Consider the following 17192-nt stretch of genomic DNA (forward strand, 5'->3'; position numbering starts at 1 on the left):
TGTATTCCTATCTAGCTCTTACATCTTAAATTAACCCATTTGTATTATTTTATATTTTACCATGAGGCTTATGGTTTAATGGTAAGGTTCTGGCATCTTTATTCTTCAGCAGCTATATGACATCTCCCTGACTCCGCCTTCTTTCTCCCTACATTCAGTTTTTTCCCACCTAGCTCTATTCTGCCCTGCCATAGGCCAAAGCAACTTCTTTAATAACCAATGGTAATAAAACATATTCACAGCATACAGAGGGGACTCCCACATCAATTTAGGAAAAGGAATGCTTTTCTAGACATAATCTTCATGGGGACAGCATGGATGCCATTCATGGATGCATTAAGCTCAGCTTGCAGAAGGCATCTGCCAGTAAATATTCAAAAAAACATGAAACCAGAAATGAGAAACTAATTATTTAAGACAGAGGGAATAACTGGGTGGGTGGAGAGGTGGTTTAGTGATCAAGAGCACTGGATGTTCTTCCGGAGGACCTGGGCTCAAATCCCAGCACCCACAGGTCTGTAACTTCAGTTCCAGGGATCTGACACTCTCATGCAGACACAGATGCAGGCAAAACACAAATGAACATAAAATAAATAAACCCTTGAAAAAAAACTGCCAGTGGTAGTGGTGAACAGCTTTAATCCCAGCACTCAGGAGGCAGAAGTAGGTAGATCTCTGTGAGTTCAAGGTCAGTATGTTTTACAGAGTAAGTTATAGGTCAGTCAAGGCTAAAGGCATATATAGAAACAAAAATGGGATTAATAAATGCTTAGAGCTTCTGGGTGTAAGAGATAGGGAAGAACAACAAAAGGACATAGGGTTTCTTACTGGATATATATATCTATATCTATATCTATCTATCTATATATATATATATATATATATGGAAACATATTAAACTATTCAACTGTATACTTTAGGCAAATGAAGCCACAGCTGTCTTACTTAAAACTAAATTAATTATCGTAATCAGATTAGTCAAGCAAAAGTCAAGGACTGACTAGTGGATGAGCAAAGAACTAATAATTACCATGACCAAGTAAAAACTTACTGAAAAACATTATTTTTCTCTATGGACAAAACGACAACAAAGAAGAACAGTAACTAGATAATGCAACTAGATATAGCACATAAAGATTTCTAAAAGGTATTTGTGAAAATGTCTCTAATAATATGCATGTGAACACAAAAAATTAGGGTAACTGAACAATTCTGACAGCTATGCATGGCAATTTCTACAACACGCTCAACAGCTGCAGCTATTATGAAGACAATCTGAGCAATTCCTGGAAGTAAAGCCAGTAACTGTAAAGTTAGAATGAAGAGGTGGGGGACAGGGTAACCCCAAACACTCTGGGGAGGACAGCCACACTTCATCATTGATATCTAAATGAGAACAACAGAAAGTACTATACTTAATTCTCCCAAACTAGCAGAATACAATGTGACTTGCTATTAGGTCCTTGGCCATTACTTGTTAATCAAGTGGTTTAATATCTGCAATAGAGAGACAAGCCTCAACAGCTATTAGAGGAATCCATCAGATATTGTGTGTTAAGTCTCATCGGAGCCGGGCGGTGGTGGCGCACGCCTTTAATCCCAGCTCTTGGGAGGCAGAGGCAGGAGGATCTCTGGGTTCGAGGCTAGCCTGGTCTACAAGAGCTAGATCCAGGACAGGCTCTAGAAACTACAGGGAAACCCTGTCTCAAAAAAAAAAAAAAAAAAAAAATCTCATCGGAGTGGCCAGGTTAAAAGAGAAACTAAAAATTACAAAAACCTTGAAAATTGTAGGGAAACATCATTTCAAGATGATCTGTGCAGAAGAGAAAGTGCTGAAAAGATAAAACATGTAAAATCCAGCATACACCAGGGGTGGCAGGGTGGAGCTGCCTGCCATTCATGGCTTCCATCCTATTAGTTTTATGTTCATTCAATGAACAAACCATGTAAGCACCCAATCTGAGACACTTTTGATGGCTAAGCATACAAGACATGCTTCTCAAACTCTCCATACTGTAGATGAAACATCTTTGTTGCCACCCAGGGCGGAGAAGGAAGTATTTGAATTAAAGAAAAACCGAGGCAACACCTCCACTGCCTTAAAGAAAGTAGGTCCAGAGACTAAAAGGGGCATGAACAGCTCTAGCAGAAGAAAGGCCACAAGCAGAACTCTGACAAGCACCACATCTGGCTTCTACCTGCAACAAGAAACTACAATTTCTTCCTTGAACCCCTCTTCCTCTGTCATCCCCTTTCCCAAAAATCTAACTTTCACTCCATCTTTAAGAGACAGTCTAGTCTCGAGCCCTTTAAGCCTTCCTAGTTCATTGGAGCTCAAAGAAGTCTCCCTCTTGAGATGTCAGCATGCACTGTCCACCCTCTACTGTCTGACAGTTAAATTATCACTGTTTTGTGGTATCTAACTCTCATCTGCCTCCAAAACAACAGCATAAACTTCCCAAATAATAAACCCAATCATTAACATCTATACAGTTTCCATTGGTGATGAATATATAAAGGTTCTTTGCGTGGCTAGCTCTCAAAATGTGATGAACTGTATTTTCTACACCAGAAAGTATGAAAATCATTGTATCTTATAAATTTCTTTGGATAATGTCTCTAGCTAGCACTTTCAGTTTAGTGCTTCATAAAACTATCCTTTCTGCAATTCTCTCCTAGTTTGGAAGGACTGTCCTGTTAAGATAATCACAAACATATCAGTATGCTTAATGTAAACTTAAAAACATTTAACTGGAGCTGGAAAAATGGCTCAGCAGTTAAGAGCTGTGGCTGCTCTTCCAGAGGTCCTGAGTTCAATTCCCACAAAACACATTATGGCTCATAACCATCTAGAATGGGATCTGATATCCTCTTCTGGCATGAAAAAAAAATTAACTGTTCATTTTCAAAATGAATGAAAGTTTTATCTTCAAGTTAGAAATGTTTTTCCTCGTTCTCTGTAAATATTTCCAAGGTTTTTGTTCAGCTGTTATTATCAGCGGTTATCTGAGTAAAAGTAAGTACTGATACCACTTAGAAGAAGTCAGAATTGGGTGCAAAGAAGTTGTTTGAATTTTGATTCCTATTAAGTTCCAATGTCCAAGTGCAATGGGAATGATTTCGTCTCTGTACGGTTTTCTGAAATGCCAGTTTTACAGGGAGCAAAAAAAACTAAGATAAGAAAAATTCTGAATAAAATGATTTTCAAACACGTATCTCCCTAAAACTCCATAAATTAAATGTCAGAAAACTAACCATTTAAATTTCAGATATCATTTTTCCACTTTTGGTATTACTCACTAATGGGGGTAGGGAGAAGGGATGGAGGTAAAGTTTATAGATTTTAAATAATGTTTCAATGTAGAGAATTTAAAGTCCCTAATTTTTTTAAAAGCCTTTGGCAGGCATATATTCATGAATAAATCTTGATTTCATTTATACTTAAGAAACATGAAATATTCACTTACATTTTTGTGATTAACACATTTCATAAGAACTAGTTCTCGGTAGGCTCGCTTAGCATGAGTCTGATTCTGAAATGGCCGGCTGAGCTTCTTGATTGCAACATTTCTTTCGAGAATGGCATCATAAGCTGCACTGTAATAAGATATTAAAAATAAACATTAAGCACAAAATTCTAAAACCAAATTTACAAAGCAGTTACATAGACTCCTTACTTTCTCCACTGAGACTGTGTCACCCAAGATCCCTCAGCACGGGTGGACACGAATGTCTAAGTTCTTTCTGTCTTTTTGTAAATGCATTTAAAAAATGTATTCATTTTGTATGTTTTTTTGGGGGGTGTTTCCCTTATACAATTCTGTTAGATTTTAATATTTTACCACAATTGTTCTGAGTTTTTAAAAAAAAGAAACATATTACAGGTAAAGACTTCTTCCTCTTCTGTTCTCAGAGGTAAGCTTTTATCTTTTCTGCATATGTAGTCAATCCAAAGTATATAGAACTGCTTTAAATATCTGAAATATTGCAGAGAAATTAATACAATATAGAGGGGTTTTTGGTAGATCGTTTTAACACTCAGGTCTATACTTCTGACAGTGTCCACTGGACACAGACAGCTCCACTTCATTTTAAATGTTGTACAGTACTTTTGTTTGACTGTATCATAACGTTTTATTCTCCTGTTGCCAGACTTGATACTGTTTCAACTTCTGCTATAGAAATAACACTGTAAAGAACAGCCTTATATACATGTATTTGTGGATACACGCAAGAGCTTTTCTAGAACCTTATAAACATGCTGGGTCAGAAACACTCCCAATTTTTTTTTTTAGCAGAATTTAAATAAATTTTACTTGTTTAAGAAGCAATAAAGATGTAATTATGTTTGGGTATGGCTGACTTATCATTTCCCCAAGGTTATAATGCTAACTTAGTGATTCTGAGTCAGCAGGAAAACTATTCCAAGAACTGTATGTACTTCAATTTATAAAGAATTATGTTCATCTATAAAACCTGGGCATTTTTATAGAAGTTACCTTGTAAATCAACTTTAAAGATATACAAGTTCTGAAGCATACTAAGATGTATTAGCTGATGTATTCCCCAATTTATGAGATTTCTGATCCACTACAGAGTGAAAGTGAAGATCAGTGATCAGCTATGGGAATAGGTGCATTCATAGAATGAACAGGTCTGCCACTTCCTTTTTCGTGATATAAGTGCATGTCTCTATATGACTCTAAGTACATATTTAATCATATTTTATGTTTCAAAATACTATTGTTGGTTAATAGTTACAGCTTAAAATAATAAGCTCAGAGACCAGCAATCTCTGAGGAAAAATTACCACATTAAAGCTTTCATTTATATAGTTTTGATTTTTCTCTCTCTTTTTCTGCGTAAAGTTGATTACTTACCAAAGGATCTACATTACAAAGAGGAGAAAGGGCAACAGTTAAAACTGCTGCCTTATTTTGAAATAAAAACTTACCACACTATTCCTTGAGCTCCTGAGCCTATAGGTTTTAAATTCTGATATCGTTTTAGGACTGTGAATGTAGAATCTCCAATCTCTACACTATAAAAATTGTTGTCTCGCTTGCTTCTGCTCATGATGGCAAGCAATTAGTTTAATGGCTTCATCCAAATATTCACCGAGGCTGCAAAATTTAAAAAAAAGTGACATAAGAAAATGATTTTGTGTAGTATTAGCATCTAAGTCCTCACTTTATCCACCATAATAACACAGACTGCTAGGTCATCCTCATTAAGAAGAGTGCATCACCAAAACCAAAACCACCACAGAACTTTGCTCAGTACATGTTACATGTAAGTAATTACTGATTGGTTCTTCAAAAACATTTTTATTATGATGAACTGTTTCTCTAATCTTTAAGTCACTGGCATTACTGCACACTTACCTAACAAAAACAAAACAAAGCAAACAAAAAGCAAAAGAGGGGCTGGGGAGGTAAGCTAGTCAGTAAAGAGTTTGTCACATAGAGTACAAGTGCCAGCACCCACATCAAAAACCGGGTTAAGTAAAGCACTGTGTGCGGTCCCAGTGAGAAGGTGGGCATGGGAAGATGCCTGGGCTCACTGGACATCAAGTTTAACCATGTCAGCAAGCCCCACATCCCAGGAAGATGATGTCTCAAAATATAGTAGCTAGCTCCTGAGGAACAGCTGGGGTTGACCTCTGACCTCCACAAACACATGTACCCCTCCATACACACAAAAGAAAAGTAAGCAAATAATTATATTAACATGTTCTAGAAAGCATTTCTACAATGGAAAGCAAGGTAGTAAATTTTAGCACATATTGCATCTGTTTAACAAACAAAGGTCTTTTTTGTGATATATTCTCTAACACTCAACAGCAACATCTGGTACAACTGCAACAGCTGCAAGGATAAGAAGCAGGATAGAAAACATTAAGATCAAGAAGGGAGGGTTCATGCATTAGTATACAAATAATTCACTTCCAATGTCTTTAGAGCACCTAACAATTTGTCTCAGTTTTGACAATTCCTGACTGCCTGCCAGATTAAAAGTCAAGGCTATCCTTTTTTCTCCTCATTTGAATGTTGAAATACTGACAAATCTCTCCTTCCTTACTATGCAAGTATTCTATTCTAGAATGCCTTCACTGGATGTGTAGGTTGGACCTATAATTCTGGCACGCTGGAAGCTGATGCACAGAGGACTATGTAAGCCCAGGAATCTGAAAGTAGCCCAGGTAACATAGACTCCATTTAAAACAAGATAAACAAAATGCAAGCAAGACAGCTCTAAGTTACCATTCACCAACCCAGTAAGTCACCAATTCAGTGGAATCTAAAGAACAGCTGTGTGTGTGTTTTGCTGAGGAGAGGTGGAGAGGAGGTGGGTGTTAAGGCAATGACAATAACAATAAAAATTCTGACAAATTTTTTTAAATTGATTTTTATTGAGCTCTACATTTTTCTCTGCTCCCCTCCCTGACTCTCCCCTCCCCCTAGGTCCCCATGCTTCCAATTTACTCAGGAGATCTTGTCTTTTTCTACTTCCTATGTAGATTAGATCTATATAAGATTCTTAGTGTCCTCGTTGTCTAAATTCTCTGGGATTGTGGTTTGTAGACTGGTTTTCTTTGCTTTATGTTTAAAAACCACCTATGAGTGAGTACATGTGATAACTGTCTTTCTGTGTCTTGGTTACCTCACTCAAAATAGTGTTTTCTAGCTCCATCCATTTTCCTGCAAAATTCAAGATGTTGCTATTTTTTTCTGCTATGTACCACATATTCCTTATCCATTTTTCGGTTGAGGGGCATTTAGATTGTTTCCAGGTTCTGGCTATGACAAACAATGCTGCTATGAACATAGTTGAGCACATGTCCTTGTGGCACGATTAAGCATCCTTTGGATATATATCCAAAAGTGGCATTACTGGGTCTTGAGGAAGGTTGTTTCTTAATTTTCTGAGAAATCACCACACTGACATCCAAAGGGGCTGTACCAGCTTGCATTTCCACCAGCAATGCAGAAGTGTTCCCTTTTCCCCACAACCTCTACAGCATAAGTTGTCATCAGTGTTTTTGATCTTGGCCATTCTTACAGGTGTAAGATGGAATCTCAGAGTTGTTTAGATTTGCATTTCTCTGATGACTAAAAATGTTGAACAATTCATTAAGTGTCTTTCAGCCATTTCAGATTCCTCTGTTGAGAATTCTGTTTAGGTCTGTACTCCATTTTTTTTTTTTTTTATTGGATTAAGCGTTCTTTTGGTGGCCAATTTCTTGAGTTCTTTGTATATTTTGGAGATCAGATCTTTTCCCATTCTGTAGGTTGTCATTTTGTCTTGTTGACTGTGTCCTTTGCTTTAAAGAAGCTTTTCAGTTTCAGGAGGTCCCAATTATTGTTTCTCTCAGTGTCTGTGCTACTGGGGTTTTATTTAGGAAGTGTGATGGAGGATTCTCATTGGCCAATAAACAAACTGCCTTGGCTTTTTGATAGGGCAGGATTTAGATAGGTGGAGTAGACAGAACAGGAAGAAGGAAGTGAGGTAGATGGCTCAGACAATTGCCTCGCCTTTCCTCTCTAGGGCAGACTGCTGTGTCTCTCCTCAGGGAGCGAGATGCCATGAAGCCAGCCACCAGGCCAGACACGATGCAGCTCCAGCCCTAGATGGACGTACGTTAGAATCTTTCCGGTAAGGCACCACTTCGTGGTGCTACACAGATTATTAGATATGGGCTAATCAAGATGTGAGTAAGAGGCTGAAACTAATGTGCCAGGCAGTGTTTAAAAGAATACAGTTTCCGTGTAATTATTTCGCGTGTAAAGCTAGCCGGTGGCCGGGAGCTGGGGCGGCGGGAACGCGGCCCGCAGCGCCTCACTACAGAAGTGGTCTCCTGTGCCAACACGTTCAAGTGTATTTCCCACTTTCTCTTCTACAAGGTTCAGTGTGGCTGGCTTTATGTTGAGGTCTTTGATCCATTTGGACTTGAGTTTTGTGCATGGTGACAGATACATATTGATGTCCAGTTATGCCAGCACCACTTGTTAAATATGCTTTCTTTTTTCCATTTGATATTTTTTGCTTCTTTGTCAAAGATCAGGTGTTCAAAGGAGTGTGGATTAATATCCAGGTCTTCTATTCGGTTCCATTGGTCCTCCTGTCCGTTCTTATGCCAATACCAGGCTGTTTTCAGTACTGTAGCTCTGTAGTAGAGTTGTTTGAAGTCAGGGATTGTGATGCCGCCAGAAGTTCTTTTATTGTACAGGATTGTTTTGGCTAGCCTGGGTTTTTTCCATATAAAGTTGAGTACTGTTCTTTTGAGGTCTGTGGAGAATTTTGCTGGGATTTTGTTTTCAAGACAGTTTCTTTGTGTAGCCCTGTCTCTTCTGGCTGTACTCACTCTGTAGACCAGTTAGCCTCAAATTCACCTGCCTCTGCTTCCTGAGCGCTGTGATTGAGGTGTACACCACTCACACCCAACTGACAACTTTTAATAAAAATAATTAACTCAATAAATACATGAGCAGCCTGAGGCCAGGTCAGAGGTCAGTGAGGAGGTCAGATGGAAGGTCTGGAAGGTGGGGAGCAAAATACTAATATTAGCCTGCAGGAGAATGATGAAGTAAGAAACTAGAAAAGCTACTTATAGTTCACAAAAGTGCTAGCTTTTTGGCCCCTCTAGCTTTCCTCAGAAACTGAGTGGTTGAGGAGCAGCCCTTCTACTGCTGGCACACCTGAGCACTTGAGTGTTAAGAGCTTATGGCTACACTGACAGACTCAGGAGTCCATAGCTCCATGCTCTGACACCTGAAGTCTTATGGCTCAAGACTCTAAGAGGCCAGAGATTTACGGTTCTAGATACCTAAACTGGGTGCTTATTACTCTGGCCTTTACTGGAGGCTTGGCATTTGGCAGCTAGTGTAAGCCCTGATCATATCTGAAGAGTACAAGGGACCACTTTTACTATCACTATGCCTTGTATGGACCCAATTTCTAGAATCAGTATGTAAATATTTAACAGAGGCTCTTATACCCAGCAGTTTCTTTTCTTCCTTTCCCTAGTTCTCTTTCCCAGATGTTTTCCTATTCTAACAGACAGGAGGACGATCAAGCTAAGAGAGTTAAGATAGTTAAGAGACTGGTGAAGAAAGGTGAGTTACTAAAGGAGGATGCTGAAACCACTTACCCTTCAGAAGGAGCACTTTACAGGGATAGGTATATAGTTGGGCCTCAAGGTGGAAGAGCATTAGGAGGCAACATGATGGGGCCCCAAAGGGGAGGGGAGCCTTCCCTTCAAAATCTGAAAAGGAGCTTTGTTACAAGAAAGCAGCAGTCCTCAGTGGAGAGGCAACTTTTTAAACAGTACCAGAAGGGAAAAACAAAGTGTACTTGAAACAACATAACACAATATAGATATATTATCATCACATTTCAATTAACTGGTATCCAGGATCCTAAAATTACTTTGTATTCAAAACACAAATATCTTAATTATAGGAAGGTGGTTCTAGGCTTAGTTGAAATTAAATTAAAAGAATGCCAATTCTTCTCAATGACATTCAACTGAGTAAAAACAGGTGACATGATCTGTAAGAAGGTGCGATTTTCCAAGGTACTCAAAAGGTATTTTGTTTTTATATCTAAGAATACTTTTCCCCCAACATAATTATTTTATGTAATTGTCTGAGAATTTCACACAATGCACCCAATCACACATGCTTCCCAGTCTTCCCAGGTTTACTTTCACCTTTATGTCCTCCCCCAAAAGGAAGAAAAAAATACACCAAGTCCAATTTGTGTTGCCCATAAGAATACTTTATAACCATGAATTTCTATATTGATACAGGAAAGAATTCCCTGGATTTATCTATTTTTATTTTTCTCTTACAGTGCTAGAGATCACCCCAAGGCCTAGTGATGCTACTCAAATGCTCGCTCTACCAGTGATCTATACCTCAAGCCCAGTCTAACTCTGCTCCCCTTTTATACTGCCTATACAACCCCATAAATTTCTACCTTGCTCTTATCTTCTGTATCTGGTAAAGAATGTTCCTTGTGGGCCAGAAGTTACTCTTCAGGTGGGCTAGCCACACTGGCTGGACCTAAGATGGCCAGACAACCTCTAGCTTCACTACAATCTGCATTTCAAATGACACACCTACCATGTCAAGACAGCAGACAACTGCTGTGACAACTGCCAGAAACACGACAGGAGTGTACTGGGTACACACTGCTGGGATAAAATACATGGGAAAATTCTTTTCTTTGAAGAAAGAAGTGGCTGTCTTGGCTTACAGTATGAGTCCATCAGGAGGGAGTGATGAATGAATCTCAGCTTCCTTTCTCCTTTGCATGCAGTCTAGGACTCCAGTCCAAGTCATGGTGTCATCTACATTTAGGGTGGGTCTTCTTTTGTACTGATCCCTGAGCCTTTAGATGCAGAAATTGTGCTGTATACTAGGGACAGCCGAGATCTACAATTCTGCATTTTATCTTGGCCATAAACAATAGCTCTCTAATTAGACTTTAAGGTTCACTCAACAAGAGGAAAATCATATATGGTACTGGAAAACTCCTATTTTTTTAACTGTATATATAACCTCCTGACCCCAAAGGCTCAGAAGTTGATTTTCAAGTCTCTCCCTCTCACTCCTATTTTTAGCCAATATTAGAAATGTCCTTTTTGTCTCAATTAGACAGAAAGCTTTGCTTGTTACTACTGGCTCTACAATTCCAAGAGGAAAAAAAGGACTCTGTTTGGGTTCAAAAACTTAAGGTACCAACCTTAAGAATTCCTAGTTTTAAAAGCACCGTTGTACTACTATCTGGGTTGAATCTTCACCTACCCAAACAATTAGTCCTATGAAATAAAATGATTTCTGGGAATAGACTCAAATGCCTGACATTTTCTAATAATAACTTTTACCAAATATTTTACTAATAAGATTCTCAGGACTTATAATAAAATGTTGATCACATTAAACTGCCACCAGAGACACTTCTTGAAACCACAAATTAAGAATAGCAAATGATACATGTCTCAGATGCATTTTACTCGTATTAGTTAATTCTACATATAATTACTACCAGTTTACCTCACCAGCAATGTAACTATATTCAGAATTTTTAAAAAGTACTATGTGTGAGAATTATTCCATGACAAATACATTTTTGTAATTAAATGTGCCTGTTCCCAGTAAGGATTTAAAAAACCAAAAAAATTGAGGAGAGAAAGGTCAGAATGAATCTCACCGAGAGTGAGAGACACACAAAGGCACTTCCATAACTCACAGCAGTGGAAGGTGAGGACCCAGAGAAGAGGCCCTAGCTAAGCACTGGCACAGAGAGTTAAATAACTCATATGATATTGACCACCCAGGGAGTTGCCTCTACCTTGGTCAGAGAAGCTTCTTTTTGTGGTGGGCAGCAGTAACATCCTAAGTCTCATCCTTAAATGGGACAGCTTTATCAAGCAATCCCTCAACCACCCTAGGTTCAAGAAACATCCAAGAAGAGGCAGAAAGAATGTAAAAGCCAGAGGAGGGATGGGGGAAAGTGCTGTGAAATGCTATCTTCTGGACATGGCACAGCTACTGCACTCCTGAAATTACAGCAGTTGTGACTAGCTGCAAAGCCCTGTACAAGACCAAGTCAGTCAAAACTACAGCATGGATGAGGGAAATCATGCGGCTCCCATCCCTGAGAGGCTATTGGCAGTCGCAAACTATAGAAGAGAAAGAACTATTCTGCTTGGGAGTGTGGCTACTAGTAGATTGCTTACGATCCAGTGGATGGTCTGACACCCACAAACATATGGACAACACAAATCGGAATTAATTAATATATTATGAAAGACAGAGGGAGAAGGAATGACAGACTCACCTATGGGGCTGATCGGATAGCAGTATTTGCTCAACTGAGGTTCCCTCTTCTCAAAATGATCCTAGCTTGTGTCAAGAGGAAGAACAGAAGGACGGAAGGAAAAAGTGGGACAAAGAGCTACAACTTTTGCTTTGTAAATGACATCTACAATGGGAACAATCTTGCAGAACTGGACCCTCAATCTTAAGTAGTGTCATAAACGAATGACTGAATTAGAAGGCAGGCAGCTTGTGCCCCATAGAGAATCTATTACAAACCTAGCTTCCAGTGGCAAGAAATTATTACAAATTTTGGTGACCACCATCCACAGATTTTTATTTTCCTGTTACAGTACAGCAGGTTAAAGACACCCCCCTAACATATACCAAACAGAACTTTTATCAATCTTTTATGTTCTATATAATGAAGTACTTTAGAGAGAGGGAGAAAAAAAAACTATGAATAAAAATATCAAGTTAAGACAATGACAAACAAGGCAACCTCAAACAGCACACTGGATTCACAAGAACAAGAACAAATGGCCCTCAGAGTATTAATGTCCTTGGTAATAATAACTGTGAGGAAATTAAATCGTTAGTATACTCCAATTTAAAAAGCCAGATCATGGCTGGGTGGTGGTAGTGATGGTGCATGCCTTTAATCCCAGCACTCAGGAGGCAGAGGCAGGCAGATCTCTGTTCAAGGCCAGCCTGGTCTACAGAGCAAGTTCCAGGACAGCCAAGGCAGTTTCACAGAGAAACCCTGCCTCAAAAAACCAAAGAGTCAGAACATGGCTAATACTTTTTCTTAACATAGTAAGCTACTAAGAGTTTAAGAAATGTTACAATAGCATATTTGAAGAGATAAAACAGTAAGCATATATTATTGCTGGTAATAATCAACCTCCAAGCAAGATGTCAAGATTACTCATCAAGCCTTAGGCAATTTCTTTTACACTCTCCTATGTCCGGAACCCTCTGAAGATTCATCAAGAACCTTAATATCAGTAGCCTATTTTTTAATCAATCCTCAGTTTTTTCATAATATTGCACAAATCCCATAAGCAAGCAGCCTACCCTCCTTTTAAATACACTTAAGAAGATCTGATAGCTTTAGACTGCCTTTAATAAATTATATTTCCCAATTTTGTTTCCAGACTACAAAAGAAGGCCAGACAGTCTGCTGCCTGGCATATGTTTGCTTGGGTTCCTAAGAATACTGTATACTACTGCCTTGTCTCATTTCTTTCTGTCCCTGTCCAGTCTCCTTTGTAGCCTTCAAATAGTATTCCCTTGAGGGCTGTCTTGGTCCACATCTCTTGTTATACATTCCCAGGACAATTTTATCTACCCATAGAGCTTCCGCTACTACTGAAAACTCAAAGAGTTTCAAATATTTATTTACCATGAGCCTTTCTTCTACTCCAGACACATATGCAAGGTCTACAGAAAACTCAGGTGTCTCAAAGCTCCCTCAAATTACATGTACAAAAATAACCATTTCCCTCAACTCCCACCAAATCTGCTTCTTCTATGTTCTCTCAGCTCAGAAACTGCTTTCATCATCTCTGTAGTCAACATAGCATATTATCCCTGACTCTTCATATTCCCACATCCAATCTATGTAGTTCTGGAAATTCAAACATTACCTAACACAAATCCATTTTTGTGGATTTTTACTCAACATTCTAACTCAGGCCAACATTACCTAGTGCCTAGATTACTGTACTCTCCTAAAGGGGCCCCCTCACTCTTCTCTTTGCTCCCCATTCTTCAATTTGCAGCCTTAATGACTGTCTAAAGTTCTACCGGGAGTCTGCCCATCCTATGACTTACCACATGCCTTAACTACAAGAGGGTATGGCTTTGTAGCGACAACTGTTAATGCTATACAGCACCCTCCCCTCATGGCCATTGCTCAGTAGACCAATTGAGTAGTGGATAACTGATTGAAGAGGCCACTCAGGATCTCTTCAGGGGATCCAGAGATGTGAGGAAAACTGGTGAGGGTTTGGTCAGTTTTGAAGTAAGAGAAACCCATCTACACAAAAAAAAAAAAAAAAAAAAAAAAACAAGGAAGCACACAAAAGAGAAAAGGAAAGACGGCATGCCATGTAGCAACTGTTTAACTAATGACCATGCTTGATTCCAAACCTCCAACAGGTCCAACGGCTCTCTCCCTGCTTCTCTGAGCCGCTTTCTCTGCCCTGTGCTGAAGTTTTTACTTATAACTCAAACCTTTTTATATTTTTGGTTGTGAGCCTAGCCTTTAATGGCTGAGACATCTTTCCGGCCCAACTAAAGCCTTCTTAACTAAACTAATTCATCTACCATGTGATTTGATCTGGAATCTCTTTTGCTTTAAATCAAACCTTAGCTTTTTCTGTCTAAGCCTTCATTAGGAATTCCGGGGCTCTGAATGGTTCAGCTCCTCGCTTATAAGCCTCTCCTTCCTCTTCAATTCCAGGATCCAGCCACAACAAATCTCTCTCATCTCCAAACCAATGCAGGTCAGTTTAGCTTTGTTTTAAACACACTTATCCCCCACTCAATCAAGCAGTCAGTGCACATACTTCAGGGTACACATAGCTTAAGTCTGTGCCTGAGTGTCCTAAGCACTGAAACCTCTGTGAAGACAGAGAATATTTTTGTTCATAGTTGTGTTCCTGGGATTACAGAGCAGAAACAAGATATTTTTCTATAAATTAATCTAAAATGGTTGTCAAATATCGTTGATTCTAATTGTCTCAGTAAGTAGCCTTTTCCATTTCTGTAGATACTACCTGACTTCAAGACTATTTCTCCTCTAAGCCACTTCAATAATTTTTTTTATATTCTGTGCCTATTTTTGTTCCATTCATATCCATCAGTAGGTATTGATTGTAAGAGATGATAGTTCTTCCCCTGATCAAAATAATGCCTCTAAAACAATTAACTACTTTTTTATTTCTTGAACACACCAAACCTTTCTGCTTTCATGTCTCTACTCTTCTTATGTGAAATGTGCTATCTTTAACTGTTCAAAGGTAAGCCATTGTGTAAGGTCAGAAAACAATGCTTTATTTTTTATTTTATTTATCTTTTGCTGAATTAGGTATACTTCTCAGAACATCAATAGCTTTTATATTGCATTAAAGTTATCTACATGTAATCTGACTAGACCTTTCTTTCTTTCCTTTCTTTCTTCCTTTCTTTATGTTTTGTTTTTCGAGACTGGTTTTTCTGTGTAGCCCTGGCTGTCCTGCAACCAAACCTGCAAACCTGCTCTGTAAACCAGACTAGCCTCCATCCACCTGCCTCTGCCTCCCCAGTGCTGGTATTAAGGGTGTGCACCACCACTGCCCAGTTCTGACTAAACTTTTCTAATATTTGTTTCTCTCTCTCTCTCTGTCTCTGTCTCTCTCTCTCTGTCTCTCTCGTGAAAGAGAGAATAAAAATGCACACGCGAGCATAGGTGCCCCTGCAGAACAGAATCGGGGTGGGGAATAATGCACACATGAGCACAGGTGCCCCTGCAGAGTCCAGAGGAAGGTATCAGATCCTCTGGAGCTGTGAATAGTTGTGTGAACCAGCTGACACAGGTTCTGGAAACCAAGTTCTGGTCCAATGGAAGAACAGCACATACTCTTAACTCCCCATCTCATCTCTTCAGCCTCTAACTGAACCTTGTTTTGTCAACCAAGAAAAGTCAAGTTTCTTGGTTCTACAAAAAAAAAAAAAAAAAAATGTGGGACCAGAGACATAGCTTAGTAGTTAAGAGTATATACTGTTCTTCCAAAGAGCCAGGTTTGGTTCCCAACATCCACATCTGGTGACTCACACCTGTCTGTAACTCTTTCTCCAAAGGATCTAATGTTCTCTCCAAGACTCCAAGAGTACCTTTAGTCACACATGCAAAGGTACCCCCTCCATATACATACTTTAAAAATAGAATGTATAAAACATGTATGGAATTAGATAGAAATGAAGCAACCAAGTTATTAGTGCTTGCAAATATTTTTCATAATAACTATGATTAATTATATAGACTTTTCATATTATAAATGCTCTCATTACCAAGAATTGATGCTATATTCTGGTTAATGACATCCTTTGGCTAGTTAACTTGAAAAACTGGTATATATATAATTTTTACCATTATTTGTTTATTCAATGTGTATGTGTATGTGTGTCCACAGTACACAATGTGAACCAGAACAGCATGCTCTCTCCTTCTATCATGTGGGTTCTGAGGATTAAACTCAGGCCATCAGCTTTAGGACAAACACTTCTCCATAGAGCCATCTCATAGGTTCATTTATTACTTATTTATATAACTAAAGCAGGCAAAAATAGGGAACAGCTTAGTAACCTGGGATGATCTGGCCTGGACTACTCTAAGTGAGCACGCAGTAAGGCAAAATTGTGTCCTCAAATGAACTTTGAGGGAGAATCCCCTGGTTGCTATCATGTGCCTTCTACATACTGGGTTTGCATATGACTAAAATCAGTTGCACTATGGGAAGAGACATGAGTAGAGGAAAAAATGATTATGCAACCTAATCTATAAATCAAAACAGAAAACAAACCTCACTACACCCCAGATCACCAAATCACTTCTTCTGAGCCCTAAAAGAAGAAGCCCTGAAAAATAATCTGGGCCTCTGAGTATTTTTACTTACATAGCCTGCTGTTGCCTTCAGTGTGTTCTGGTATTTTCTATTGCTTGTATTAAATAAAGTTTTCATAGTACTTTTGCAGATGTGTGTGGGCTTTGTTTCAATTCCTTAACAGAGGATTAACCTGAAAACAAGAGACCCTCACTATTGGTAACATTATCATTTACTAATAGTCTTAATTAATTTTAATAGTATATGGATAACTATGTAATCCCAACCAATACTAAATTTTCCTTTGTCAGTCATACCTCCGATAGTTCTTGAGCCAACAACACCTTTCAGTCAGTTAAAAATTTTAAGTGCAGAAAACAATTTACTGACTATGTAAGCACTGCTGATGGAAGAAACCAAGTTTTGTTGTTTGCTTGTTTACAAGGCTGCCACTAGCCTACAATAAGCCCATTTAAATATCCAGTTTTAGATACTACACCTAGGGTAAAACTTTACTGTCAATCTGCATGACAGTGTTTTCTAAACTGAGTCTCATGATGGATCACATATTGCAACCCTGCAGTATGAAACTCAGAAGTGACTAAATAATAGACTCTATAATTAACATTTAGATTAAGTTCACTCAGTAATTTAACTACCATGCCACAACTGCGAATCATTAAACATACTCATAGCTTGACAGCTGGAAGGTCTTTACTTATATCTAAACATTTCTGGGTTATTACATAAGCTTCCAATACTAAGATGTTAGGAAACC

The 17192-nt window shown here is 38.6% G+C and overlaps 1 protein-coding gene across 4 annotated transcripts in view; it reads right to left on the reverse strand.

Moving 5' to 3' along the window:
- Positions 1-17192, reverse strand: part of Mapk8 (mitogen-activated protein kinase 8) — a 74055-nt gene that overhangs the window by 18139 nt on the left and 38724 nt on the right. For 3 of the 4 annotated variants that reach the window (XM_038349111.1, XM_038349114.1, XM_038349112.1), the window contains exons 2-3: positions 4955-5123; positions 3468-3597 (exon numbers count right to left, since the gene is read on the reverse strand). In XM_038349111.1, the coding sequence (XP_038205039.1) occupies positions 3468-3597; positions 4955-5076 (252 nt within the window). In that variant the 5' untranslated portion in view covers positions 5077-5123. Of the gene's footprint in view, positions 1-3467; positions 3598-4954; positions 5124-16486; positions 16608-17192 lie in introns of all 4 variants that reach the window. The other variant, XM_038349113.1, reaches the window with a different exon arrangement.

The sequence above is a fragment of the Arvicola amphibius genome, chromosome 12 (genome assembly GCF_903992535.2).
Source record: "Arvicola amphibius chromosome 12, mArvAmp1.2, whole genome shotgun sequence".
NCBI lineage: Eukaryota > Metazoa > Chordata > Mammalia > Rodentia > Cricetidae > Arvicola > Arvicola amphibius.